Genomic DNA, 23467 nt, shown 5'->3' with positions numbered 1-23467 from the left:
TGAAAATATTTGCATCTAATAAATAAATAACTAAATAAGAGGGTAAAGATTGTAGTGCATGCACTGTATAATATATAACAGAAGGAAGGACTAAGAAGGAGGAAGAGGAAGAACCATAACAGTCTGTGTGGACATTAAACAACAGCACATTTTACCCTGTTGATTTTCACAGTTTCAACCCTCAAAGCTGCTCCTGGTATTTCTGGTTTTCTCCTTTTGGATGCAGGAGATGAACATCTCTTAATGAGGTCAGGACATGTTTTAGTCATTAATTCTGTTTAAATGCAATCAATAAATAAGTAAATAATTTTCTTATAAAATTTAAAGTGATTTAAATCATGTATTCTTTATAGTTATATTTTTTTTGTCATTTCTATTTAACAAATTGTCTCAATCCATCTGTTTAATATTAATAAATTTTATTGATTGTATGTATTTTATAATGTTAAATGCATTTATTGTGTCCTTCTTCTTTTCTCAAACATCTGCACATTAAACACTGTATAGCAAACACTGTAATTAAATATAGATCAAACAGAATTTTGATTTTGATTTTCAAAATTTGAATAATTTTTTTAATTATTTAATTAGTTGGGATAATTAAAAAATAATAATAAAACATTTTTTTTTGCCATTTTGTTGCCCGAAAGAGAAGAACTAAGAGGAGGAAGAGACAGTCTACAGAGACAGCAGAAGTGTAGGAGAGTGGAGGTTCGGGTTGGTACTTTAAATGTTGGTACTATGACTGGTAAAGAGAGAGAGGTAGCTGATATGATGGAGAGGAGAAAGGTAGATATGTTGTGTGTTCACAAAGGGAGTAAGGCCAGAAACATTGGAGGTGTTTAAACTGTTCTATTATGGTGTGGATGGAAAGAGAAATGGTGTAGGGGGGATTCTGAAGGAAGAGTACAGTAAGAGTGTAGTGGAGGTAAAGAGAGTTTCTGATAGGGTGATGATCGTGAAGGTGGAAGTTTAAGGGATGATGATAAATGTCATCAGTGCCTATGCTCCACAAGTGGGCTGTGAGATGGAGGAGAAGGAAAGATTCTGGAGTGAATTAGATGAAGTGGTAGATGGTGTACATAGGAATGAAAGATTGGTGATTGGGTCAGACTTTAATGGGCATGTAGGTGAAGGGAACAGAGGTGATGAGGAGGTGATGGGTAGGTATGGCATTAAGGAGAGGAATGTGGAAGGGCAGATGGTGGTAGATTTTGCTAAAAGGATGGAAATGGCAGTGGTGCATATGTATTTTAAGAAGAAGGAGGATCATAGGGTGACTTATAAGAGTGGAGGAAGGTGCACACAGGTGGACTAAGTTCTATGTAGGAGATGCAACCTGAAGGAGATTGGAGACTGTAAGGTGTTGGTGGGGGACAGTGTAGATATACAGCATCAGATGGTGGTCTGTAGGATGGTTTTTGAGGTAAAGAAGAAGAGGAGGAGAGTGAGGACTGAAAGAAGAATAAGATGGTGAAAGGAGGAAGTTCAGGGAAGAGGTCAGACAGGGGCTTGGTGCTGCTGAAGAGGTGCTGGATGATTGGACAACTACTGCAGGAGTGTTAAGGGAGACATCTAAATAGGTACTTGGTGTGACATCTGAAAGAGAAAGGAAGACAAAGAGACCTGGTGGTGGAATGAGAAAGTGCAGGAAAGCATAGGGAGAATGAGGTTGGCAAAAATAAAGTTCACACAATGAAGTTGTGGTATTGTATGAGGAAGTCAGGTGTGTCAGAGAAGTATGTGAGGGTGGTGCAGGACATGTATGAGGACAGTGTGACAGCAGTTAAATGTGCAGTAGGAACGACAGACTGGTTCAAGTTGGAGGTTGGACTGCATCAAGGATTGGCTCTGAGCCCTTTCCTGTTTGCAGTGGTGATGGACAGGGTGACGGACGAGGTCAGACAGGAGTCTCCCTGGACTATGATGTTCGTGGATGATATTGTGATTTGTGGTGAGAGTAGTGAGCAGGTGGAAAAGATCCTGGAGAGGTGGAGGTACATGCTGGAGAGAAGAGGAATGCATAAGACAGAATACATGTGTGTGAATGAGATGGAGGGCAGTGGAGGGGTGCGGTTGCAGGGAGAAGAGGCGGAGAAAGTGGGGGAGTTTAGGTACCTGGGGTCAACAGTGTAAAGTAATGGAGAGTGTGTTAGAGCAGTGAAGAAAAGAGTTCAGGCAGGGTGGAGTGGGTGGAGAAGAGTAATAGCAGGAGTGATTTTTGATAGAAGAGTATCTGCAAGAGTGAAAGGGAAAGTTTATAGGACTGTGGTGAGACCTGAGATGTTGTAGGGTTTAGAGACAGTGGCATTGAGTAAAAGACAGAAGGTGGCGCTGGAGGTAGCAGAGCTGAAGATGTTGAGGTTTTCACTGGGAGTGACGACGATGGACAGGATTAGAAATTAGTTCATTAGACGGACAGCGCATGTAGGACGTTTTGGAGACAAGGTGAAGGAGGTGAGATTGAGATGGTTTGGACATGTGCAGAGGAGGGACATGGGGTATATCAGTAGGAGAATGCTGAGGATGGAGCTACCAGGAAGGAGGAAAAGAGGAAGACAAAGGAGAAGGTTTATGGATGTGGTGAGGGAAGACATGCAGGTAGTTGGTTTGAAAGAAGCAGATGTAGAGGACAGGGGGGTATGGAGACGGATGATCCGCTGTGGCGACCCCTAATGGGAGCAGCCGAAAGAACAAGAAGAATAACTTTTTAATTGGGAATCATTTGTTCTGATCCCAACCTCTAAATAATATCAGTATATCCAGTTATATTTACATTAAAAAGCAGACCTGAACATTGTTTTCTATTAAATCTGTACAGTATTTTTTCCTTTGTTATAATTATACAGGCAGAATTGATGATGTCACTCAGACTGTCTCTGCTGTTTCTCTTAATGGTTTCAGGTGAGTCATTTACAAATGTGTAACATTTTACTTTTCATACATTTACATTATTTGGAAGACCCCGTTATCCAGCCAGACTTACAACTGAGCAGCTGATGGTTAAGGGGTTGAGGGAATATAAAAATGTTCTTGTTAAGTCCCCATTACAAAATGCTGTACTGCATGACCATTGTTGCTTTCATGCAGTCTTAAAAAAGAAATTGTTGAAGGTGGCTAGATGTGGAAATAATTTTACATTCTGATACATCCAGGTATCAACACATTGCTCTTTTTCTGTGTTGCAGGAGTTGTCGTCCCCCAGCAGCAGTGCGGTGTGTATTACACGCCAAAATACATTTGTGCTCTAAAGGGATCTACAGTGACCATAGACTGCAGTTACACAAATCCAGTTGACTTTGAAGTTCAAACAGTTTTGTGGACCAGAGAGTTAGAGGCTAAAGATAAAGAGCCTCTTGATCTGTCTTTAGACTCAGAGCACAGAGGCAGGGATTAGTTTCTCGGAAACACGAGCGATGTGAGGAAGCAAGGATCGAGGCAAACACTTCAGAATTATGATGATGTATAGAGAAATGCCTCAAGTTCAAGATGTAGAGCAAATAACATGTCAATCAACACTTGTTCCAATTGTCCATCCAAGATAAAAGAAAAAAAAAATCACTTAATAAAACACTTTGTTAGAGCTAGCATTAGCATTAGAGGGTTAACTAAAGAACATGGTCCTACATTTAGTCTGTATGAGTAAAGGGTAATAGATTAACCACAAACATCCACTACGAGGTATCACAATGGCACTTCAACACTAAAGACAAGTTTCAGTTGGACATTAATTATAGGCTGATAAGAAAATTCTCTACAGGTGACATAACATATGTAACATATGATAACATATAATTAATTAAAAAGTTTCTCTTTGTACATTTATGGCATCATTCAATCATTTTACTGCTGTTGCTTTATATGAAAATGAATCTGTTTCTGTCGTTAATCATAAAAAAGTTAAAAAGAAGAAAAGAAAAAAAACCCTATATAATGTGCACCTTGTGTTTATTTTTGTCACTAGATCGTCCTAAAAGCGTCTCAGTGTCCATCAGTCCCTCAGGTGAAATAATGGAGGGGAGTTCAGTGACTCTGACCTGCAGCAGTGATGCAAACCCACCTATGAAGACCTACGCCTGGTATAAAGGAGGATCCTTGATGAGAACAGGAAAAACCTTCACAATCCACAGGATCAAATCTGCGAACAGTGGAGTTTACACATGCGCAGCAGAAAATATACAAGGACGTCAGTCTTCTACGGCTGTCGCTCTAAAAGTCCTGTGTGAGTAATATTTCATTACAATCCATAATTTACCATTTCCTAACCTCAGTACGCTGACGAATAATTAAAAGTCTTTGTATTAGCATAGCATAATTACACACTGAAATATCAGTATTAGCATGCTTGAATAATAGCAGACATGTGTACTTGCAAGCTAACATTGTTGCATACTCACTAAACACTAAAATACTGGGATAAATGTGCACCAATTCAACATTTAAAACACTCATACATTAGCATACATGTATATTACTGTAGTTATATCATGCTGTTCTTCTTTTAATAATTTCACTGGTGTTGCTTTTTAAATGTCATATATAAATTACAGCAAAGTGAAATTCTTTCTTCACATTCTAGCGATGTTAGAAAGCTGGGGTCAAAGCACAGGGTCAGCCAAGATACAACCTCTCTGGAGCACAGTGGGTTAAGGGCCTTGATCAAGGGCCAAGCAATAGCATCTTGGTTGTGCTGGCGCTTGAACCCCTGATTGTCAGATTAGTAACCCAAAGCCTTTACTATTGAGCTACCGCTTCCAAAGTAGTGTTCTTACAGCAAAACATGAAATAATGATGGCTTTTATAGTCTGATTAAAAAATAAATGTATACTGTTCAATCTCTTATTAGATCCTCCTAGGAGAGTCTCAGTGTCCATCAGTCCCTCAGGTGATATAGTGGAGGGCAGTTCAGTGACTCTGACCTGCTACAGTGATGCAAACCCACCTGTGGAGACCTACACCTGGTATAAAGAAAAACCATATAAAAGCAAAGGAAAAACCTTCATCATTAACAACATCAGCTCTGTGGACAGTGGAGTTTACAGCTGCAAGGCCGTCAATCGATACGGTTTTAAATATTCTGATAAAACGACAGTAAATATTTTGTGTGAGTGTTTGATTGTACACGCCGCAGGCTGCCATCATAAACTCCTAGCTTTCACTTAAATATCTTTAATCTTCTGCTATTGCTTTTTTTCCAGATCCCCCTAAGCGAGTCTCAGTGTCCATCAGTCCCTCAGGTGAGATCAAGGAGGGCAGTTTAGTGACTCTGACCTGCTACAGTGATGCAAACCCACCTGTGGAGACCTACACCTGGTATAAAGTGAATGAAAGCTCACCTGTAGGATCTGGACAGAGTTACAGCTTCACGCTGAGCTCCAGCAGCAGTGGATGGTTTTATTGTGTGGCTCAGAATAAATACGGGTGTCAGAAAGCAGCTCCAGTGCATCTCACTGTAAAAGGTATCAGATATAAATACTGATTTGTTGCATTAATAAAGCTGAAGAACTTTGAACTGACTAATATTTGTCTGTACACAGAAGATGGAGGTGTAGTTCTGTATGTAGTTCTTGGACTCCTGGTATGCTGTGGGTGTTTATTTGTCACCATTGGTGTTTTATGCATGAGGTAAGTATATGCATCATTTTTAGACCAACTTACTTCAAATAGCTGTAATATAAACCTCTGATTATTGCTCATTCTTAGGAGAAACAGAAAAGATGGAGATGATGCTGGTCAGGTAAGTGAGCTGAAACCCTCATGATTGCTGGCTTTTAGCTCCTACAAAATGTGGCACTTTAAGAAGATCCATAGTGCGCCGTGAACTATGGGTTGATTTGAGCTCCACAATTCATATAAACGGCGAAAAGAATTCATAATCAGTAATGCAGTAGTTTAGAATGTTAACATTTTGTGGTTATTGCATGCTAAAATAATTATAGTTTGCTGTAGGATCTGTAATTGAGATTTGATATTAATTCTGAATGTTTGATGACTTTGGTTTGTTTGGATTTTGTAATCGGGGTTCTTTTATTTCCTGATGACTTGTCAGAAGCAACAAGGCTTAAAGAGAAAATATGCAGACAAAAGTTAAGGTTTAATCTCCATTTATAGATTTATCAACAGATATTTTGTTTGAATTTCATTAAAAGTGAGTGCAGAAGTTAATTTGAGGAGATGCACCTGTTGTGTAAGGAGGCTGAAGCGGAGGACGGAGAATGTGCTCCTCTATTTAATCGTCTTGGTTCATTAGAGACACACAGATTTGTTCATTATTTGCATTTTTCATCAAGTTGGTACAGACGGTCCCTGAGTTACGATGGTTCGACTTACGATTTTTCGATCTAACGATGACGATACGCCAAAATTGTAAAAATATTGAGAAATTCGTGCAACAACAGGCATCAGCGTACGATTTAGGATACGTTGGACTTGCAGCTGGGATGAGCGAATCTCTCGCCCCATGAGATGCCCCACTCTCGCTGGCGGTTGACGGAGTAAAGTTTCTCAGTGTGTATTCTTTTCTGCTTCAAACAGCAATTTTAGTGCTAAAAGCATGTCTTCTAATCGCCCAAGTACGCCTCCTGCTGGTAGGGAGAAAAGAAGAGGAATATTTAAATGATAATTCAGCATTAAGGCTGGAAAAACTGTCACAGTCATAGTACCACGATATTTTTGACTTACGATGGTCTTCACTTATGAGGACTACCTGTATATGATTGTGTTTTTATCGTTTTGAGTCAACTTGCTGAATTGCATGACCGTAATTGTTATGATATAACCTGTGTGGGGAAAAAGGGAGGGAGCTACATTTTGTTTGTTTTGCTTTGTGCGGTTAATACATTTAACGTTTCTTTATAATCTTTACACAGTCGATTCACCTGAGCACATCTGAAGAGACATACACAGATTTTGATTCTCAGACCAGGTCCTCCAATCACACATACTACACATTTGCAGTAAGTGTCTTCAGAGACACAATTTGGTCAAACGTTCATCAAATGAGTCATAACTAAAATGATGACCACATACATGATTTTTACCTACTTTTCTATCACGCAGCCAGTTCAATTACCCATGTACATGGCTCTTGATCCTCAGACCAGGTCTTCCAATGACATGTACCACAGACTTGCAGTAAGTATCTTCAGAGGCACATCTCACAGATATTCAGAGTTGGAGACATTCCCCACTAAGAATGTTAAATACATGACTAATTTATTCACTTTTACACAGACAGCTCATCTGATTTGTCCTCATGAGAGGTACACATCTCTTGATCCTCAGACCAGGTCCTCCAATGACATGTACCACACACTTGCAGTAGGTGTCTTCATAGACACAACTCATTTAGACAGTTAGATCTGTAAAGTATCAATAAATATGATAAACACAAGATTTATTTCTTTTCCTTTCACACAGAACCTTAACCTCAGGCCTCCTGATGACAGACCTGCACTGAATCTTCAGACCAGGTTCTCCAATGGCATGTAGCACACACTTGCTGTCAGAGACACATCTTACTCGGATATTCAGATCAAAGAAACATTCCTACAAATGGTGAACACATGATATCTTTTTTATTTCTTTCACACAGGTGGTACACCTGAGTCCTGAGGTACATCCTGATAACTCATATAAAGCTCCTCACACTCGCTGGGAATTTCCTGTCACATGTTTTTGAGCTGTGGATCAATATGACTATAAGAGCTTTGTATATATGACCAGTATAATGTACTGTATATGACTGCATATGGATTTTTTTTCTACATGTGTATCATAAGTTCTTGTCCTGTTCTTGTATTTGTGGATAAAATTTATCTACAACGACCAGGCATAACATTATGCCATTATTACATTACCAGTGACGTGAATAACTGATGATCTCTTCATCATGGCTCCTGTTAGTGGGTGGATTTATTTATTAGGCAGCAAGTGAACATTTTGTCCTTTAAAGTTAATGTTAGAAGCAGGAAAAATGGGCGAGAGTAAGGATTTGAGCGAGTTTGACAAATTTAGACGACTGTGTCAGAGCATAAAGCACCACATGGAAATTACGTAACTTGCAGCTGATGTACAGCATGGCATGAATTCACCCAGTTGGCATGAATTGAGGTCTGATTCCAGCTATGCTTGGTTTATTCCCCCTTGAATACTCATTGGTATGTGATACATCCCAGCTTGATTGGGGTAGCCTGTTGTACATTGGGGATCAAGACCAACATCCCGACCTCCATTGGTTGGTTCTGTAAATACCCAAGATCCACTTGTGGTGTCAAAGTCACCAACACAGGTTAGGCAAACTGGTTTTGGTGGAATTTGCCTTCATGTTTGTGGTGCTCTTGCTCCATGTTCAGGGCCTGAACTTGGTGATGCTGGCAAGCAGCAAGGACTACATGATTCTGAATTTTCCTCTAATCTTGGGTTTCTGCACCAGGGTAGCACTTTCCAGGTTGGGTCAGGAATAAAGAGATGGTAGGCAATTTGTGGAGAAAAAAGAAGGCTCAAAATTTTAGCAAACAGTTTCAGTCTTATGTTCTTCAATCATTTGTACTGAACTCACATGATATATCAGGGCCACTGCAAATGTATATATTTATTTAGAAACATAGAACTAAATAGTTGTAAAGTAAATAAAATGTTTATTATTTAAAATGTTATAAGCGTGAGTCTGATTTTAGATGATATAACAGTGAAGATGCATGTGCTGGGTCATTATGAGCCGTGTGTGTGTGTGTGTGTGTGTGTGTGTGTATTTATATATGTGTGTGTGTGTGTGTGTGTGTGTGTGTGTGTGTGTGGGTATGTGTGTGCATGAAAAGCTGTGGTCTGGGGTCAGGTCGTACAGCTACAGTTACTGCATTTGGTGAGACCATTATCCAGAGTGATACATTTGTCTCACTGAGCAGCTCTGGGGTTAAGGACATTGCTCGGGGGTCCAGGAGTGGCAGCTTAGTTTTAGCTGGGATTCGAACTCACAACCTTCAGATCCCAAGTCCGATGCCTTAAACAATTAGCCTCCCCCCTGTGTGACCTACAGCTCCATAAACAAAGCGAGGAAACTGATCCTGAATCGGCTCTGAGCTACAGCTGGGCGCCAACACATTTAATAATCTCCTAAAATACAATAATATACAGTTTATTACATAGCGAAACGCTTAAAACACGTTATAAACAACAAATAAATAATACCCATCACTTGTTTGCTCTTAAAATAACCCTGACGTGCTTCCCCCTTTGGTGCATTGTGGTCCCATTGTGGTATGACCCGTTTCCATAGCAACGGTTGTAAGAATCCGGTGTGCACATAAATACCTTTAGCCTCTACAACATATAACGTACACATTGAAAACAAAAATGAAAGTTTCATAAAAGAATCAGTGGAATAATCAGGGAAATATAAAATTATATACATTAAAAAAATATATGAGAAATATACAAAATATACATAAACACATATAAAGCCTACAGATACATCAGCAGTAAGATTACAGTATATATAATACATTATAAATATATATTATACATAGAAAATTCATAGAAAATATGATTCAATTCAACAGGCAGGTTTCCTATCTGGAATATAGTGTCAGATAAATAATAATACAGAGTTAAAATGAACTTTAAGATTGAACTGTAAGTGTGTGTTGTGTAACATATTGAGGAAGGAAGGACTAAGAAGGAGGAAGAGGAAGAACCATGCCAGTCTGTGTGGATGTTAAACAGAATCACACTCCATTCTGAACAAGTTTCACAGTTTCAACCCTGAGAGCTGCTACTGGTATTTCTGTTTTTTTTCCCCTCTGGATGCAGGAGATGAACATCACCTAATGGTCAGTACATGTTTTAGTGGTTTGTTCTTTTTTTTTTTTTCTATTTTTTAATGTAATAAAAAATGCATTCAGTCATTTTATAATTCCAAAAACATTTTCAGACAAAAATGAGAGTTTTTAATGAATAATAATAAACAATTTATGTATTGAATGTTACGTTAATATTCTTCTCCCCCTCCAACTACCCCCTGCATTTTCCTGCAGTTTCATTGCTTCTAATTAAAAAGTAAAATTACATTTGGTTGATTTATTTCTCGAAACACTGTGTAAACACTGAGAATCTTACGAATCGAAGATTTTGGTTAATGAACATCAAAAAGAATGGAAAAACTGAAGGAATGCAGGTATGTTAGGATTTATGATGAATTGTATAAAAAAATAACTATTATGAATTATTTCTTTATATATATATATATATATAGAGAGAGAGAGAGAGAGAGAGAGAGATAGTCAACATTGATGATGTCACTCAGCCTGACTTCTGGACTTGTCCTGTTTTTTCTGCCCATGGTTTCAGGTAAGTCATTTACAAATGTACATTTTTTTAAATGTATATAACATAGAATAACATTAATTTTTGTGTTATTAGTGTTTGTCTAAAGTCAGCAGTGTCTCTCTCTCTCTCGTGCTCTCTCTCTCTCTCTCTCTCTCTCTCTCTCTCTCTCTCTCTCTCTGTGTGTTGATGATCTCACTGTGGCTTCCTTAAAATCCACAAAAGGCCTTGATTGATGATATCACTGTCTGAGACCTACACATCCGGTGTCAGCACATCTCTGCTTTTTTTTTTCTTTTCAGTTGTTGTCTCCAAGCCAAACTGGGTTGTGAATTACACATCAAACCACATCTGTGCTCTAAAAGGATCGACAGTGACCCTGGGCTGCAGATATTCAAATACAGCTGGTTATACAGTTCAGAGCGCTTTCTGGACCAGAAAGCTGCTAACAGATAAAGAACCTCCCGATCTGTCTTTAGACTCAAACTACAGTGGCAGGGTGCGGTATCTCGGAAACAAATTGCACAACTGCAGTCTCCGTCTGAGTGACGTGAGAGTGCGGGACAGAGGCAAATACTACTTCACTTTTAATAGAAAACAAAATAAAGAAATGTTTCAAGGTAAAGATGGAGTTGAGCTTTCTGTCACAGGTAATCCACATCAGCTGAACACTGTACTTTAATTACCATAAAATATTCCATTCAATGAATCATTTCAAATGCTACTAAAGAAAATTGTCAAACAAAAAAACTAGCATTCACAGTTAACAGCCAACAACATCAACCGGAACTGAATGTACAAAATACAACAACTTGTTAAAAAGACGAAAGATTTTGGTGTTAAATTAAAGCTCTCCAGCCTTTTAGTGCTGCGTAAGTGAATATAATTAAAGGCAGAAGAATTTACTAACATTAGAACATCAGCTGAATCAGAATCTCTCTAGAGCTTCTCTGGAATTCTTGTTCAACACACTGGCTATGTGAGGATGTGAGAACTTTGAAGAAATTTAAAAGCGTGTCAGACAGTATTTATACACAAAGCGTGTTTTGTACTTATTCGCTTGTACAGGTTTTCCTCAAACCTGTCTCCTTCTGAATGTTGTACCTGCCATATAGACATTCATCTTCTATCAGCATAGATAAATAGAGTTGATCTTAATATTTCTGGTTTAACAGAACACTTGTAAAAAAAAAACAAATACAATCCTTTTCAAAGAAAATGTGCTGTAGACCAGTGGTCCCCAACCCCCGGGCTGCGGACCGGCACCGGGCCACACAGAAAGAATACATAACTTACATTATTTGCATTTTTTTTATTATCTGATTCTGAACGTTGTTTTATTTTGGAAAATGACCGGATTCTCTCCACCACATGACTCACTCTTGATATATGTCATGATGCCTCGGTCACATGTCTTACCTCCATCCACTACCTTCTTAAAGGGGCTCCAGCCGCTAACACATAATACATAACTGCTAAATTCAAACCCCCAAGTGAGCAAAATTAAGAAACAACAACACAGTGGATTCATGTTTATTATTATATTAAGAAAATACCAGTTTTTATGCCGGTCGTATCATTTTATTTAGTTGTATTTATCCACCACACCTTAAAGGTGTGAAAATATTGTCCGAAAATTAAACCGATCCATGGCGCAAAAAAGTTTGGGGACCGCTGGTCTAGACAGCAGAGAGCCAGTTGCTCAGGCATCAATAAACACCATCGCCTTTATACAGACGAATCTCTACAGTACAAATATATAAAAAATTGCTCTTCTTTAAACATGAATGTGAAGATTTCCCATTAATTACACACATTAACAGCTAAGTTGGCAGTTCAATTGCAGCTTAATTGGTCATAGTGCTGTTTAGAACGATTTAATAGGGAAAAATTGCAGAATTTGTTTCAGCTGTGACCAATAACTAGTACAGCTTGTGAGCTGGATGAAATATAGTCCAAGCTTTCTGAGTGAATACGTTGCAACTAGTAGAGAAACAAGTACTAAATTGCAAAATCTTGTTGTTTAAAGGCCAGAAGTATAATACTAGAGCTAACTTTTCTGCTGTTCCAGAAAGACAAGCCAAACAATATATCTTTTAATGATTTGTTTTCTTCTCATAAACTTTTACATTCACAGCACAGTTAAAGCTCAGATATAAACAATGTCTCCGCCTATGCTAATATCTGCTACTAGATATTTCTAAAGTTTATGATTTGAAAAGTAATACTACTTAATAACAATAAAGCAGGAAATCATCCTCACAGGTTGTACTGTATACTTCTCTCTTCTGAGTCACAGAGCTTCATGTGGAGATGAAACCTGCTACTGTGGTGGAAGGAGGAAACATCACTCTCACATGTACCACTAACTGTAGTCTGACTGACATTCCGTCATTCACCTGGTACAGAAATGAGAGATTCTCCATCTCTTCATCCAGCCCACTCCATCTGCGATCAGTCATCCAGAGTGATACAGGCAAATACAGTTGTGCTGTACAGGGACAAAGTTATCGCTCCCCTGCTCTCACTATCACTGTCCAATGTAAGTACAGATTTATTTATTCGCTTATAAACCTGCGAACACGAAACGCTCATGTTAAATCCACATGTAACAGCGTTCTTGTTCTCGCTTGTTATCTAGAGTTAGCCTTCATTAAAACTCCACAGTGCAACTAGTTTCAGGATTGCAAACTTACAGCTACTTGTAAATTCATGTTTTAGCACTTTTTTTTGACTGTGTATTAGACGATACTTTTTTCTAAAATAATTTGACTAAAAATGTAAGCAAGCCGTGGAGAGAACCACCCATACCTTGTCTCCGCAAACAGGCCTTGTGTAACTGACGTGAACAAACCAATGTAGGCAGCACGTAGATGTGACAGGAACCGGTAAATGTCGGAGCATTCTGAGCCCATAAAGATGTCAGAAGTAAAAAAAAATACCGGTAAATAAGCCAAAGTCTTACTCTGCAAAATTTAAACTGAATGTAATCAGTTATGCGAAAGGGCATGGAAATAGAGCTGCAGAGAGCCAGTTTGGGCAAAGTCTTTTCTGTTTCATGTCAAAATCTTGATTTCTTCATTTTTTTATGTGGAAACGTTGTCTTATAAACGGAAAAATACGGTAATTGTGTTTCTGTCTCTAGATCCTCCAAAGAGAGTCTCAGTGTCCATCAGTCCATCAGGTGAGATAGTGGAGGGCAGTACAGTGACTCTGACCTGCTACAGTGATGCAAACCCACCTGTGGAGACCTACACCTGGTTTAAGGTGAATGAAAGCTCACCTGTAGGATCCGGACAGAGTTACAGCTTCACGCTGAGCTCCAGCAGCAGTGGATGGTTTTATTGTGTGGCTCAGAATAAATACGGGAGTCAGAGAGCAGCTGCAATGCATCTCACTGTAAAAGGTATCAGATATATTTATTGTGATAAATACTGATTTGTTGCATTAATAAAGCTGAAGGAGTTTGAGCTGACTAATATTTGTCTGCACACAGAAGACGGAGGTGTAGTTCTGTATGGAGTTCTTTATAGAGTTGTCTGCGGATTGTTGTTTGTCATCATTGTGGCGTTGTTCATAAGGTAATCGGTGCATATTTTCCGTGAGCAATTGCGAACCAGTACATTTCTCAAAATAATTTGCAGTAAATTGCATTTCTCAGAATAATTTGTACAAACAGCACCATATATTGGATCTCTTGCAAAAGCCTGAACTTTTAAAAAAATTTAATAGTTCATCTCTCAAAAGTGAGTATTTGTGTGAATGAACATCTCATTCCCTTCAGAATAAAAAAGTTATTTTGTCATTGTTCACAAACAAAATCATCAAAATATTTAGTTATGTTATTAGTATGATGTTAGTGGTCTAGTGGTTAGATGCGGTCTCTCACCGCTGCGGCCGGGTTTGATCCCCGGTCAGGGAACCAAACCCAGCCATTAGGGTTGCACAAGCCAGTGCACTCTTAGTGCCAGTCCCAAGCCTGGATAAATGGGGAGGGTTGCGTTAGGAAGGGCATCCAGCGTAAAAACATGTGCCAAATCAAACATGCGGATGATCCGCTGTGGTGACCCCTAATGGGAGAAGCCAAAAGAAAGTTTTTATTAGTATGATGCTGCACAGATTCAGTGTTTCTTGATATAAACTATGGTTTGGATCACAGCAACTGAAAATGCACAAAATTTGACTTCCTTCTTGACATCTATGAATTGCAGCACAAATTCATTTATTTGATTGCATATTAATTTATATTGATTGCAGGAGACCGGACAGGATTCACACTTTTACTGTACTGTATAAGTGTTCGTTTGTTTCTTAGTTGTTCACAAGATTCACCTTTGACCTGTTTTAGAGAACTGGTTGATTATTGGTTGGTCTGATGTCGTTCACTCGCCTTCATTAGTGACGTTCAAGATTCTGCACAATTCATCAATTCAACACATTTACAACAAAAAAAAAGTTTTATAGAAATGTTAGATGATGGATTCTGACAACTGGTTTAATCATTTTGCATTCAATGACGTATACAATGAACTGATGCTGAGATGTTTTGGGGGTTAAAACTATTCAGGTGAATATATATTTCGATCAACATGAACATAATTGATAATGTAGGAAACAGCAGACACTCGTACACAATCCATTAAATGAATGTACAAAAGCATCCGCATTTGATCCAAAGCAACAAAAATGTTCTTATGATGAGCGCAAATAAATAAATGATGTGGTGGTTGAACAAGTCGTTTTGAGAAATCTCATTTCTGATCTGAGAAACGCTCCGACGCAACTGAGAAAAACGTTAACGTTTGCCACCTAAAGTGTAACCTTATTAATTTTAGGAGGAGGAGGTGGAGGAGGAGGAGGAGACGTTTAGCTGAAGATGCCGAATCGGTTCAGGCAAGTCCAAAAACACTATGGCACAGTGTGACTTGTATTTCTGTCTTTCTTTTTTATAAAGACTATACTATTTTCTAACACAATTTGTGTGTGCTACTAGGAAGGTTTACTTGCTAGTAAGTTGTAGATGGTTGTAGTAATAATCAACCTTAAAAAAATCCTGAATATGCATCTAGGAGCAGTGGCCAGGGGGCTTCTCTTGCTAACTTCTACCTTTTAAAAGCAATTGACATCATAATTGCCCAAAACCACTAATATTCATAAGAGAACTTTGACTTTGTAAACATTTGGTTAGAAGTGTGCATATATACGCGTGTATTTTCCAGCTTTAGACCGATCAGAAAGGCCTTTATCTTTTACATATACATTACAGCACACTTACGTTCTTTCTGTGCACCATAACACTACAATACTGCTGCAGATGTCACCTAATCCACACCTGGTCTATGAGGAAATTGTTCACTATGCCAGTATCCAGCACCTAAGTGACCCAAGTAAGCCAGAAACATCTCCTGAGGAAACTGGTGGCTCTGAAACTCAGAAGAAGGTTCAATATGCTACTGTTCAGCAGAGTGACCCCAGGAGGGCAGAAGGTTCTACAGTGCAAACTAGTGGTGCTTGGGCTGATGATAGGTTTCAGAAAGGTTTAAAGATAGACAAGACTCAAGTGGTTGATGCTCATCAGCCTGCTAATGTCAGACTGAATCACAATGCTGCTGCCTACAGGTCATAGAAACCAATAAGATCAAGATGTGTAAGTCTGTTTTTTGCTATTTAAATAACACTAATGCCTTCTACACATTTGTATACATTCATCTGTTGCTGATGTATTTGTTCTTGTGCAGGTCTACTGCATCTACATTTGAAGATCCATCAACTATGTACACTTGCTACAGCTAACACAATTCCAAGACTGAACATATCCATCATTTTCATAATTCTTAATTCTTTTTTCAAAATCCAAGATACTTTTTGTAAAAAAAAAAAAAAAAAAAACCTTTTTCTAATATTTAACAGATGTAACCAATCTTGACTTGTAAATATTGTTAATCATGTCTTTCAGTTTATAGCTTTTGAGCTCATTATGACGTATAAGAAGCACAACAGATTTTCAAATACTAATGTGTTACAGATGACGGACAGTAGGGGGTGCATTTGAATACAGTTACATTTTAAGGACCTAGGCATCAACTTGATTGACTCACAAAAGCTATCTATCTATCTATCTATCTATCTATCTATCTATCTATCTATCTATCTATCTATCTATCTATCTATCTATCTATCTATCTATCTATCTATCTATCTATCTATCTATCTATCTATACTGATTTTCTTTCACCATTCCAAAGTCTTTTCTCAAATGTTTGTGGACACCTGATCATCATAGCAATATGCGCTTCTTCCCCAAACTGTTGTCAAAAAGTCTGTATGCTGTAGCTTTACAATTTCCCTCCAGAGAAACTTAGAGGCTCAATAACTTTTATTTCAGCATGATGATGCCTAGGAGCACAAAGCAATCGCCATGAAGATGTGGTCGGTTAAATTTGAAGTAAAATATATAAGAATTGAGCCCTGACCTTCTCAACCCCACCGACCACCTGTGGGAGGAACTGGAATACCAGGACTTTTCCCTCACCTCATTGAATAAACAAGCACAAATTTCCACAGATACCCTGTAAATCCTAATAAAAAACGTGATTTTTGGAACGTGCACATGGGGTGTGATGGTCAGGTGTTTATATGCTTAAGGTTATACACAGTTATATACATATAGTTATATACATAGTTTACAATATCGTGTATACATTTTTCTAAGTATATTTAAAAGGAAACAATTTTGTGTGGACTTATTCTTAAGTGTGGTTTCTACTATATATATTTTTGTTATATAATGTTTGGTGTTTATTATATATAATAAAATAATATCTAATAAAATAAAAATGAATTAATGATTTTTTTTAAAAAGTTTTAATGTTGGTGTGCTTTCACTCCAGCTTACCTTATTATAAATGCAAATTTAGCACAATTTTCCAAACTTAAATGAGGGAAATTATGATGAGTTGTCACAATGTGACCACCATGAAAAGTTTTGGGAACATTAGGGTGAAGTCCTGCGGATCAAGTCTTATGTATTACTGAGATACGGCAATCCCCAGCTTTACCGCGGTTGGAATCTGGCGGCCCCCTCCGGTTCATCGTGGAATTGCATTTGCCACGTAACATTAGTTTGGTTGAATTTCTCGTGGAGAGCACAATAAACCAAAAAACATAGAGTTTTATGTTGAAATAATAAAATGTATAAAAAAATATCGGTGTGCAAAGTTGTCGCTGAGATACAGACTTGCATCCTGTTTGACTACAACTTCAGTGTCAAGTCAGTTTTATTCTCATTTAAAACATATGCTGTACAGCACAAATGCACAAAAGTAACTAGGACACGGCATCACTGCAGCACTCACCAGTACGAAGATTTGTGGCAGTTCAGGTTTACTGTCCATATAATAATAAATACTGTACATTTAAACACAACGTTTTAGCGACAATTAGTGCAAAAAGTCATTTTGGCACAATGAGTTGTCTTGCGTAAAGAAACTAGACGTCTAGACGTGGAATGTTTCAGTACCTTTTTCCACAAGAAAGTGAAGAGTGTGTGTGAGGGGTGTGTGTGATCAGCCACAATGCTCTTGGCTTTGTGGATGCACTTTAGATTTACTAGCATGTTAGGGCACTTTTGTGAGGTGAAGATGCCATGTGGCAGATTTGTTGATGATTATATCTAATAATGATAGAAATAAATAGTTTTTAACAAAATTCAACATGATGTAAAATATAAATCAACCCAGGGCATTCAGGCGTGGTTCAAAGGTTACGAGCATAAAAGTACAATAATCCCCCGCTTTACCATGGTTGGAATCTGGCGCCCCCGGTTTATCACGGAATTGCGATTTGCCACATAACTAATTGGTTTGGTTGATTTTCCTGGTCTCTTGCGAGAGCACAATAGACCAAAACACTTATAGGGAATTGTTTTATGTTAAAATAATGAAATTTATTAATCAAAATACAACTATTCATAATAAAATGAAGTAAAATGGTAATACACCACTGTACAGAAAGTAAAGAATGCAGTGACGTGTATCTTTAACTCCTTTTTTTGAGGTCATAGGACACTTTAACCAATAAACAAGCAGAGAAACTAGGCTACACTACTACAGAACTGTACACTGTGCAGTACATGTACTCACTATAAATGTGATACTGTATTTCTATCAATTTACACAAAATTCATCTCGCTATATTCCTGCAAATGTTTTCTGTGTGTGTTTAAAGTGTGTGGGAGGAGGATTTACAGCTTAAACAATAAAAAAGGGGGTTTTAAGGGTGGCGTCTGTTTATCGTGGATTATAAATGGTAGAATAGTGTATTTGTAAATTAGATCCAAGTTTGACCCAACCGTGACACTACAGCACTTTGCCTAAATTTGGTCTGAATTTTGCTTAGACCCTGTCCAATCAATGTGCCTAATTTCACAAAGTTTTCTCTCACAGTTTTATAATCTCCTATAGACACCCTAACCAGAACAGGAATAAAAAGAAGAGGAAGGAGGTGAAATAAACTATAGGGTGTCTGCATAACTATGGTGATTGGCCCCCTAATTACTCCACTCTGGTCCATCAATCAGTAAAATCAAGGCGCCCACAGAAAAATCGAAAGCGAAAGTTTTTCACCACGAACTTAAAGTAATAATATTTTTCTATCCAGGTGTTTTGTTCATTTCTTTTTCCACTTCCTTATTTGTAGCTGTACTTTGGAGTCCTCTTTTTGGTTGCTTTTTAAATAAGCATTGATAATCAGCGCGGTAAAAGAGAAGTGCGTCTAGACCTTCTAAATCTGTCAAAGTGAAGTGTGAATTCACCCATCATTCTTTCAACTTCTCGACCTGGTTGCAGTGTCTGGTTGATGATGCTCGAGATGAAGCTCCATCTCTTCACCTGGGTCTTTTTGGTGAGTTTTCTGCTAAATCCTTTGTTTTCCTTCAAACCTTGAGAACATTGATGAGTTATCGGTTTTGTTCATCTCTCCAGCTGTCCAGAGGGACATTTCAGCCTTTCTTTGGCTGACGGGCATACAGAACAATCCGCTCAACTTCACCTGTTCACACACCTGGGCCACGGCAAACATAAAATACTTCTGCAGACGTCTGTGTAGAGACAAAGATGTGCTAATCCGATCTGAAGGGTTGGGGAAAACAGCCCAGAAGGGACGATACTCTCTACATGATGGAGGGGGGCAATTTACTGTCAGCATCAACAGGCTGATGAAGTTGGACCAGGGGCAGTACTGGTGTGGAGTAGAGAGATCTGGCATTGATACGTATGAAGAAGTGACTATTACAGTGCTGGAGGGTAAGATTTCTAAGTTACATAGTATTTATATAACCAATAGGAACCATTTGGAATCTTGAATTTAGCTGCAGTGGTACAGAAAATGACGACCCCTGTGTCTTGCTCTGACCAAAGACTATCCATAACACAACACCAAACTGTGAATTTCTTTACTTTTGCAGGTCTGCAAATATGTGTACTTTTTATATATGTACCTTTCATGCTGTACTTTTACATACCTGTATAAAAACCAGGTCTTTGCTCAGCAGCTGGAGGTTCAAGGGCCATTAAAAGCCCACAAGGTTCAAACTGACAACATTTTAGTATAAGGAGTGAGTATGGGAAATGTAGTCTTTTTTACCCAAACTGTGGGTGCTGGGACATATATACTATAAATATTTTATCATATATACATATAATATTATCAAATATAATATATCCTTATAATTAATCAGAAAAGCATCTTATTGATCTTTTGGCACTGACATTCAGGTAAAACAAAGATGGAATTTTTTTTTCTGTTTTGTCGAGCTAAAGACAAGATTATGGAGTTTGGATGAGGTTCCCTATTAAGTCTGGTTCCTCTCAAGGTTTATTCCTCACGACATTGTTTTCCTTGCCACAGTCATTAGGGACAAACTTACAATTATAGGGAAGAAACTTATGCATTCTTTTATTACTACTTTATCTCTGTAAAATTGCTTTGAGACATTGAGACAATGTTTATTGTTTAAAGCGCTCTACAAATAATACATTGAATTGAAAAAATGAATTGAACATACATTATATACAGTCACCCCTGATACTTCATGGCTCGGAACTCAGAACCACTGCAATTAAGACTAATGGAAGCAAGGGATTAGAAAACTGCTAAGAAGTAAAAAATGTTTAATTATGTTTTCTCCTTTTCTTTAACACACACACACACACACACACACACACACACACACACACACACACACACACACACACACCTCTCACTGCAGTACCAAAAACTACAACTTTCCCAAATTCTCTTAAAGGTAACACACATGAACACACACCCACATGCACATCTACACACACACACAGAGACACACACACACACATGCACATCTACACCCACAGAGAAACACACAACCACACACATCTACACACACAGGTGTCTAGAAGACCTGGAACTCGACCTTCATTGACTGTAGCTGTTGCACATGAGGCAAATTTTAGCAACTTTTTCTCAAATAAAGGTAACACACACACACACACACACACACACACACACACACACACACACACACACACACACACACACAGGCCATTTCTTACTTCGACTTTTATGTTTCAGTTCTTAGTCTCATGGATGCACCAACATCCCATCTGCTTACAGTATGTCTGCTCATATTGTTGTTGTCTGCTTTGCCAACCAAACAACAACAACAACAACAACAACAACAAATAGGTTCTGGACAATAAAATAAAAATGTATTTTGACAAATTACTGGACAGAAGCAGCAGCTCATAAACACCAAGTAAAGTTTTTATATGGTACACATTTTATATATAATGTAATAGGAAGCTAATTGATTTATTTGAAATTAGTTTTCCTTCATTTAAATATTCATCAGATCTGAATTTCCTAATCATGCTAAAAGTCTGAGTGAGTTTGTACTACTAATATAATAACAATAATTAATATTATTATTAATTATTATTATAAGATTTGACCTCAAGTAATAGATTAACAAGCAAAAATTAGGTGATAAAAACATTTCATTTTCAGTGTCAAATCCCAAAATTCTAATAAATAAATTAACAAAAGTTTATATACAGTTATAGTTTATCAATCAATCAAAATTGTTAAATAAGCATCATCTGAAACTGACCAATCAATTTCCGCGTCTGGTTTCCTCTTTTTATCGCGTGATAGGAAAACTTAAACATTGGTTGATTCGCCATGCTGAGCGTCTCGCATGGGGCGACATCTGCCGGTCACATGCGTGTATTGCGTTTTAAAATCCTTCAGCTGATTCACAAAGTTTCTTGGCATCTACAGGGTCTTTGTTAAAAAAGATAAATGTTGCACCGTATAATAATCATGTAAGCATTATTTTATTACGAAATATGGTTGTAAAAATAAACACTTTAAAATGAAAACTCAAACATATTTGGCACGTGCTTAACTAGTAACTGAACAGGTAACACCACAGATGTTGATTTAATAACCAAAGGTAATATCTACACTTCCAGACAGTATGCAGTGGTGTTACACTGATCATACAAATAATACCGACACAATTCTGATCTGTGGACGATTTCGAGGACACAACGCTACACAGGAGACCAGGAGCATGTGTTTTGTTTGAGCAGGATGTCTGGCATCCCCCATGATATACATCACTCTTTCATGAATGTGATTTAATGCTATAGTCAGAGTGGGGAAACACATAATGTCCTCATCTTGGTTATTAGACTGTGTGTACAATGTAAAAGATGAATGACTCTGACTACCTTCACCGCTGGTCTTCCAGCTCGACACAACTACATTCCTGCATGTATGTGTGGCCTGCTGATTATTCTGGTTTTGTCTCTGGTACTTTACTACAATCAAGTAACATCTTGCCATGCGCTGACAGGTAACCACACACACACACACACACATATAGTTTTGTATAACATTTCCATTCAAATTTGGTTCTTACCCAAACTTACCCACAATATTGGAGCCACACAAGGGACTTGAGGGACGTCTTTGGACACAGTAGAATGGATTTTTCCCTTCACATTGATTCAAGTGAGAGATCTCCTGCTATAAATCTCTAACCTTAACCCTTTTGTGATGAATATGAACACTGACTGCACCCCAGGTCTCCTCGCCTTCTTACCTACATCAGTACCTGATTTAACTAACACCCTTGTGGCTGAATGAGCACAAAATCTCTCCAAGATCTAGTGGAACATCTTCCCAGGAGAGTGAAGCTCAATATAAGAGAAAATGGGAACTAAAACTTTTGTCCATACAGTACCTTTGTGGGTGTGGCAGGAGTGATTTGTGATAGAAGAATATCTGTAAGAGTGAAAGGGAAAGTTTATAGGACTGTGGTGAGACCTGAGATGTTGTATGGTTTATAGACAGTGGCATTGAGTAAAAGACAGGAGGTGGAGCTGGAGATAGCAGAGCTGAAGATGTTGAGATGTTCGTTGGGAGTGACGACGATGGACAGGATTAGAATCTAGTTTATTAGAGGGACAGCACATGTAGGACGTTTTGGAGACAAAGTGAGGGAGGTGAGATTGAGATGGTTTAGACATGTGCAGAGGGAAGGTAAGGTCCCAAAATGGAATGCGGTTCTGTCTGGACTGCGGCTCATTAGAACCCGACTTCACCGCACAACAAGACGATGTGACGAAGTGTATGTCCGAGTTCTATAAGCGTTATTTAGTGAGCAAGCAGTCGCCAGAGGAGGGACATGGGGTATATCAGTAGGAGAATGCTGAGGATGGAGCCACCAGAAAGGAGGAAAGAGAAGATCAAGGAGGAGGTTTATGGATGTGGTGAGGGAAGACATGCAGGTAGTTGGTGTGAAGAGGCAGATGTAGAGGACAGAGGGGTATGAAGAAGGATGATGGCGACACCTAATGGTAGCAGCTGAAAGAAGAAGAAAGTGTACCTTTGTGGCAAATTATTCTTTCAGAAGAAAAGAAGCCAGTTTGCTAAAAGGTACCAATGTTAATACAAGATTTTTGCTCCCCTGCATACAGGTTGTCTCTCTGCATCTACTCCTCATACGCCTCGCAGATACACACGACACGCAAAGGTAAAAAACAAACGAAAGTCTTCTTTGCAAAAATACCCCCCTTCATGTGATCAATCGCAACATCTTTGC

General features: G+C 38.3%; 2 protein-coding genes across 2 annotated transcripts; both read left to right on the top strand.

Moving 5' to 3' along the window:
• Positions 1-155: 155 nt before the first annotated feature.
• LOC124378382 (B-cell receptor CD22-like) lies at positions 156-8724 on the top strand. The gene is made up of 13 exons (XM_046838047.1): positions 156-248; positions 2850-2904; positions 3189-3215; positions 3965-4222; positions 4847-5104; positions 5199-5459; positions 5538-5625; positions 5704-5737; positions 6870-6956; positions 7060-7134; positions 7234-7320; positions 7420-7483; positions 7595-8724. Exons 2-13 carry the CDS (start codon positions 2859-2861, stop codon positions 7612-7614), a joined length of 1305 nt encoding a protein of 434 aa, XP_046694003.1. The 5' UTR covers positions 156-248; positions 2850-2858; the 3' UTR covers positions 7615-8724.
• Positions 8725-9670: 946 nt separating this feature from the next.
• LOC124378589 (B-cell receptor CD22-like) lies at positions 9671-13908 on the top strand. Its single transcript, XM_046838318.1, has 6 exons — positions 9671-9830; positions 10281-10347; positions 10626-10973; positions 12623-12865; positions 13469-13729; positions 13820-13908. Exons 1-6 carry the CDS (start codon positions 9828-9830, stop codon positions 13906-13908), a joined length of 1011 nt encoding a protein of 336 aa, XP_046694274.1. The 5' UTR covers positions 9671-9827.
• The last annotated feature ends 9559 nt before the right edge of the window (positions 13909-23467 follow it).

Source organism: Silurus meridionalis, chromosome 24, assembly GCF_014805685.1.
Source record: "Silurus meridionalis isolate SWU-2019-XX chromosome 24, ASM1480568v1, whole genome shotgun sequence".
Classification (NCBI taxonomy): Eukaryota; Metazoa; Chordata; class Actinopteri; order Siluriformes; family Siluridae; genus Silurus; species Silurus meridionalis.
This window is presented reverse-complemented; position numbering and strand designations above follow the sequence as displayed.